The sequence below is a fragment of the Chroicocephalus ridibundus genome, chromosome 2, assembly GCF_963924245.1.
Source record: "Chroicocephalus ridibundus chromosome 2, bChrRid1.1, whole genome shotgun sequence".
Classification (NCBI taxonomy): domain Eukaryota; kingdom Metazoa; phylum Chordata; class Aves; order Charadriiformes; family Laridae; genus Chroicocephalus; species Chroicocephalus ridibundus.
The window spans coordinates 80,920,463-80,927,524 of NC_086285.1; the positions used below are offsets into that span (position 1 = coordinate 80,920,463).

Genomic DNA, 7,062 nt, shown 5'->3' on the forward strand with positions numbered 1-7,062 from the left:
CAGCTCTAGCAAAGACTGCCTTCTAGGAGACTGGGGAAATCCATTAGCCCCTTTTCTCCAGCAGAAGTGAAAATGTAAATCCTTACACCTGTAAAGTGGAGACAAAACCATTTCCTTGCCACAGAGGAATGTGCCATGATTACATAACACGACTAAAATGCTATGTGCTAAAGTGATTAGGGTCCCAGATACTTAAAGAAAGAAATCTCATTTTCTTAGAAGATTTTTAAATAGAAGAACAAAGCTCCAGCAAATTGAATGTGGAAAATAATCTTCCACTGTCCCCACTCTCTAGCAAGCCAGATGAACTTATTTATCTTTCACAACATCAATTTCTATGTCTCCCTGCTGGAAAGCTGCCAGAGCTATAGGCAAACAGAAACTGATTCAGTTACTCAGAAGGAACGGAGTATCTGGGAATAAGAAAATTATCTATGTAGGAGGTTTGCCAGCAATTTCAATAAATTACACTCTAAAAGACAGTACCATGAAATGAAAAAGTCCTCTTTAATTAAAAACTCCATCAAGAAAAGTATGTATATGCATTTAGCTTTATAAAATCAAAACAGAAGAGCTGCGAAGAGGCTCAGAGTTGCTAAAACTCTAGTATAAGCTAGTTTTAAAAATTGGATTTCTAAATGAGATTTGGAGCTTAAGGGGGTCGCTGATGTCTTGATTAATCTTAGCCCAAATAAGCACAAAAGGGATACACACATTCTTTTTGGAAACTACAAGAAAACCATTGATGAAAACCTTCACACTAGCATTATACAAATTAATGGTTATTTCTCTTCCCCTTGGGTTGCAAAAAGAAGTGAGGCTGTTTTAAGAATCAACTGGGAGCTCAGGAAGTAATTTGCAGAAGCACAGCCTCTTCACAATTCAGATGTGTTTAAATTAGGTGTCTGGTCCTTGTATAGACTAAGGGGAGAAATAGGGACTTTCAAGGCAATGTTCAGAGCACCTAAGGTAGTATTTTACTCTTGTGCCACTTTCTGCTGGACCCGCTCTGCATCCATGGACTATAAAGATAATATCTGGAGCCCAATATCATAATTTACAGTACTAAAATAGCTGAAGAAAATGAGAGAAATCAAAGATCCAGTGAGATTTTGTTCAAACTGGCGTCAGCAATTTCTTGCATTATTACCAGAGCATTTTGCATGGCTATCATCATCTCTTGTGGGAGAGTGAAAGGCATCTAATAAAGTCCATTGGATTTTTGGATAGACTATTAATTTAAATACATTCTTTTTTTTTTCTCCCTTTGAGCTTTAATCCTCCTTCTCTGGCATTTTTTATTCTCTACCCAGTGGAACCAGGCAGGGATGCATTATTGAAATGTTTATAGTTTCCTCCAGAAAAAAAAAAATAAATAGAGTTAATGTAGATGTATTTCAACATCTTCCACACAGCAACTGTTGTGATGCGGCTGTATCATTTACTAAAGCTGAGAGAAGGTAACAGGGGTGTGTTGCAAGCAGTGTGGTGGATGGTTGCCCAAGTGCAAGAGTAGGGTGTAGGAGACCTGATTTCTCTGCTGCTGGTCTACCAAGGGACTTTCTCACTCTCCCTGTCAGCAAACTGAAGTTGAAGATACTGAGACCCACCGTAAGTCCTTCATGCCCTGTGACCGAGGGCCAAATGTTTTCACAGTTTTACAATATCCTGAAAAGTTACCGACAAATGAAAGATCAGCTTCTGTCTGGAGAAGAATCCCAGGTAGCAAACATTTGGCTCTCACAAACAACTTTTCATTGTATGTCTGTCTTTAATGAGGGAACAAGCGGCTTGATGTTACAAGCAGTTTCCAAGAAAATTAATAAGACTGCTCATCCAACTAATTTACTACTCATCTTGGTAAAATCAGGCATCCAGGGTTAAAACCTAAATTATTCTTTACATTCAATTTTGACTTTGTAAAATCAGAACAGGTCTTCTACCAGTTACCACAATGTTTTTATACTTCCTGGGAATAAGTATTTTAAGTTTTCTATACCTTTGCATAGAAGCTGATATTGTGGAGGTGATCAAGGGACACCTTCATGGAATCCTGTGTACTCACAGTTATACTTTAAACACTTCCAAAAGTGCTGAAATCAGGGACCTGAGGTCCCTATTATAATTTGAGGGGAGAGAGAGTGGCGTTTTAGCATGAAACTAACAACACATCTATTAGATGCCTGAAAAGGTGAACTGACTTCAAGCAGCAGTAACACAGAGGGCTGCCAGATACAGAGCATGGGTTTACAGACTCGTTGGCCAGCGTCCTTTCCATGTGATAGTATTGCCCCTGCACAGCTCGTATGCTCTGCAGCATGGCCTGAAGTGCTCAAGACAAATTAGCACATGCCTTGACTCCTCTGGGATCCTGGCAGTGGATCCCATCTGCTAACACCACACTTCAGAAGAGAGGGCAGCTTGTTCTAACAAGGATGTATTTTCTTCTGAAGCACAGAGTCCTTCTTCCCCACAGCACCTCAGAACAAGGAAGGACTGAGTGTTCAAACTGAAGTTCCTTCTGCTTATTCATCAGGTAAATCTCTCAGTGAATCTTTACATTGGTGCTGGCTCTGTCAATACTGTACCTGCTTCAGGGCTGAATGGAGGTTTCTAGTCTACCTGAGTGCCAGTCTAACAAATATATCCAGGGCTAACTGATGCTGCAGGGAGCAATTTCACCTTTGCAAAAAGGTACTTTCAGACATACAGCAATCATCATCTTGGAAAAAACTCAGCAGACCCCAAGCATTTGATTGTCTGGGTAGCAGGCATTTGAAAAATATTGTTGTTGTAAGCAATAACTGTAACAAAGGACAGAATTGCTGTTTGTGGGGTAGGAGGAAAAGAGTTCAAAATGAACAAACACGACTTGTTGGTTGCAGTAACCTTTATGAAAAATCTGCTTTCTAATTCCAGAGAACCTCTAGTCCATTAATAGAGAAGCATATGCTCTATTTTTAGCTGTATATAATGTAATGGATAGCTATAATTACTTCAACAAAATAAGGAACGGCAAAAATAAGTCAGGCAAGTTATTTATTTTGTCATCAGTTAGAACATACAGCTCCTCATGTTTGTTAGTATTTCACATTCATCATTACATTTATTTGCTTACTTACAAATTGGTACGAAGTGCTACTTTGTTTTCCAGCCAAATAAATTACAAACTGTAGATATCACAAACGTTATACAGAAACATGAATTACACGTGAATGGGATACAAGGATGAGAGGGAGGGGAGACAGAAAGAGATGCTCGCTCTTAAGGATTTAACCCAAATTATGCTGAGAAAGAGGATCTGAATGCTTGGAAGTCTGTGCTGCATGTTGTGTACACAGTAACATATCCGCTCGGTTTAATATTTGCCAGGCAAATCACAAAGCCCTCTCAGGCTACAGCAGCATATAATCTCCTTGAATGTTTTCCTGAGCTCCTGACTCCGGAATGCATAGATGAGTGGATCAATGATGGAATTGCACATAATAAGGATGAGGTAGAAGTTGAAGTGGGACATGAAGCACACACAGTAAGGGTTGTAGGGGCAGGAGATGTAGAAAATCAGGTGCAGGAAAAATGGAGCCCAGCACACAACAAAAACTCCAATCAGGATGGTGAGAGTGATGGCCCCTTTCATGTTGGCCCCTTGGCGAATAGGGCCAGTCCCTGGAAGAACAGCAATCTTTTTGATATGCATCCGAGCCATCATGAACATGTGGACATAGAGGGATGCCATGAGAATGAGCATAGTGAAGAACATGCTAATAAGGCAGATGATGACAACACTGCTGTCAGAGTAGATGATGAACAAAATGCCTGAGACTGTGCAAGCAGCCCAGATGCATGTGATGATGACCCCTACGCGCTTCACGGTCATGATATTATGGTACTGGAGGGCATAAAAGATAGTAAAGTACCTGTCCACTGCTATTGAGAGGAGGCTGCAAATTGATGCAAGCAAGGAACTGCAAATCACTGAGTCAATGACATTGTCAATGTTTATGGTAAAGCTCTGTGCATCTGTGTCTGTATTGTTTAGCAGCGTGATGACAATAGTTTCTGATCCGTTAGATACACTCACTAGCATGTCAGCCACTGCCAAGCTACAGATGAAGAAGTACATGGGCGAATGGAGGTTCTTGTTCTTGGCTATCGCCACAATGACCAAGACGTTCTCCAGCAAGCTGATGATGCCCAGAGTCACAAACACTTCGGGGGATACAAAGAGTTGCTCATAGCAGCCTCCAGAGGAATGGCCCTTTGCATTGGGCTCGCTGGCACCTCCGTGTGGTCCATAGCTGTGGTTCCAGAAATGGAGTGGCTGGAGTGTCCCACGGTGCTGGGTGAAATTCATCTTATGGAGACCCCCTTTCAGCTTCCTGCTTTTAAAACTCTTGTTCCTTTTGCATTCCTTTGAAAACCTTCTTTTGCTTTTCAGCTTGGGAAGAAAAGAAAAATAAGCCAGCGCCGAGGCAGGCAGCAGTTCAGAACACTTTGACTGCCGTTACAAAATAAGGGTTCAAACTCAGAAATGCTGGTTTACTCTCTCACAGATGCAGTTTCTGATCATCACATTTAGCTTGGTGATCTATGTCACAGAGTCCCAACAGTCTGTAAGTTTGCATCAGATTCTCCCCTATGGTCAGTTCCTGTTTAGTTCACTGGTATACTGCAAGGTTTTTTTGTTCCTTTCCATTAAGAGAGGCAAACATAAAATGCCCAAGTGACTGCTGCGGAGCAGAAACTAATTTCAAACTGCAAGCACCAGTCTCGCTGTCAGACAGTGCATGCTGGCTGCCTGTTTTATGGTGTGTGGAGGAGAAAAATATTCAGGGCACTCTCCGCCTCTGCTTTGCCTTCCAGCCAATAGGGCTTGGCAGCTGCAGAAAGTCGAGGGGCTGCTGATTCTGAGCCTCTCTGAAACATCACACGGCACAGCAGATTCAGATGCAGCACGAGCTACCAGTAGCTACAGGAAAGCCGATGGGCTACCAGAGATTTATTTTCCGTCTTTAACTTCTCAGAATAGTATTTTAATACTGATTTTTAATTAGCAGTTGTTACAGAACTGTACTAGCAATCTTACAGAATTCCTGCAGCTGAACTGACAGCTTTTTTTTTTCAGACTGTGATTTACTGTGATTTACTCTTGCCTATTCCGTGGCACAAAATTGCTTTGCCTTGTATATGTGGCAAAACAGAAAAAGGACAAGGAAACAAGACAATACTTATTTCCTCTTGGTTCTCTCTCAAAGATCTCCCTTGCATTTCCAACTTTTCTGTGCCTTAGTTGTCCATTTGCAAGATGTGTTGTTGTAAGGTTGCATTATACTCTCTAAACTTCTTACAATTTTTAAGAAATTGAGACCATCTAAGGATCAAAAACAGAACAAGGAGCCAAAGTCACACATGGCTTAATAAATTGTCCTAAAGAAAGTGGTTTTTTCGAGGTAATAGCTGTCTTCATCATCTTATTTCCAGGAAGGAAAAGATGATACAGTTGATTGCAGAAGCCCTGTAGCCATCAAGAATTAACATGTTGGGCAGAAAAAGAAAAGTCAGTATTTAGAACAGATGAAGGAAAGCAAAAGAAGACAAAGTTGCAACCTGTGAGAAATGGGGATCATACAATGGTAATGACACAAAGGTGTCAATAAATCTCCTAAAAGTTCATCTGGAGGGATGCTCCTATGCTTACCTGGCATGAGCTGAAAGTCAGCTTGTGTGCAGTCTGCCAGGGAAAGCCCTTGAGAAGGAGGAGGAAAAAAATGGCAAATTAATGTGATGAGACAGGGACAAATGTGGTTTTGCTGTTTTCTCTTCAAGCATTGCAACTGAGGATTGAAAAACAAATATACTGAACAAAGCCTAAAGTACAGGTAGATATTAAACCTATGGAAGCTATAGGAAAGTCAGTCACTACACCTGAGAGTAATGTTTGCAAGGAAGTTGTTTGAAGGAACATTTTCAGTCAACTACCAGGAAGGCTATGGAGGGGTCTGTATCTAAAGCAGGAGTCTGTTTTCTTCAACCTCTCAAACTTTTTTCATCTTCCATGCATTACCTGGTTTTAAAACTGCTATAAAGAGATAAAGGAATACAGCACGTCTGTGGAAGCACAACTATCTGTATTCAACATCCCAGCACCAGGGTGAAGCATGATTTTACTTTCACATTTGTATTTGCTATAGATCTGTGGTTCTAAAGACCTATATCAGAGGAAAAGCCTCAGACCATCATTTCTGGGCCTTTCCCCAGACAAAATAAAGCTGAAACATAAACACCCAAGACAAACAAAATAACTTGCTGCACAGGAAATCCCACATTTATCCGTTTGGGAAACATCATTCACCAGCACCATCCTTGCAATGAAAGAACAGCTAGCTACTGAGAGGGTGAGATTTACTTTCCTATCAAGACATAATGCAAGACAGGATTCAAAAAGATTTATTATCTCGTTACTGATCTCTGGGACAGTATACACTAACTCCTGCCACAGACAGGACTTGCATACCTAACCCTTAAGGACATAGATACAATGTGAGAGCAGGGAGAAAATTTCCATAAAGGCTGATGTGGGAGATCAGCATCTCTACAGACAAGGGATTTTTCTACACCTGCAGCCAGAAATGTGTAATCTTCAAGTTATCCCACGGAAGCAGACACTCAGAATTCCTTCCTTCCTTCATCACCTCCCTCCATGCTGGGACTGTCCATGGCACAGGGATCTACGTGGAGCTAGAGCACGACTGACTGTCAAGAACAGAGAGCAGCTATCTCCAAAGGATACTGCCCTGTTTTCTCCAGCTGTCTGTCTGTCTATCCGTCTTCTGGCTCCTCCCTTTCTCTGCACAGTATCTTTGTACTCATCCCCATTTGTCTTTCCATTTACCGTCTCTCTTCACCCAGAAGCTATCAAAACAGTGCCCCATGCTTGATTTTTCTCTGGACGTGGTCATAAAAATGCAACATTGGTTATAACAAAGGAAAGAAAAGGACGCTTCTCTCCTACCCACAGCCACCACTCACCTCAGAATTTCTACTTATGCTCTGCGCTCTTGG

The 7,062-nt window shown here is 41.3% G+C and overlaps 1 protein-coding gene across 1 annotated transcript; it reads right to left on the bottom strand.

Annotated features, from left to right (window-relative positions):
• Window positions 1–3,047: 3,047 nt before the first annotated feature.
• Window positions 3,048–4,788, bottom strand: MC4R (melanocortin 4 receptor). Its single transcript, XM_063323969.1, has one exon. The coding sequence runs from the start codon at window positions 4,352–4,354 to the stop codon at window positions 3,359–3,361; it is 996 nt and encodes a 331-aa protein (XP_063180039.1). The 5' UTR covers window positions 4,355–4,788; the 3' UTR covers window positions 3,048–3,358.
• Window positions 4,789–7,062: the final 2,274 nt, after the last annotated feature.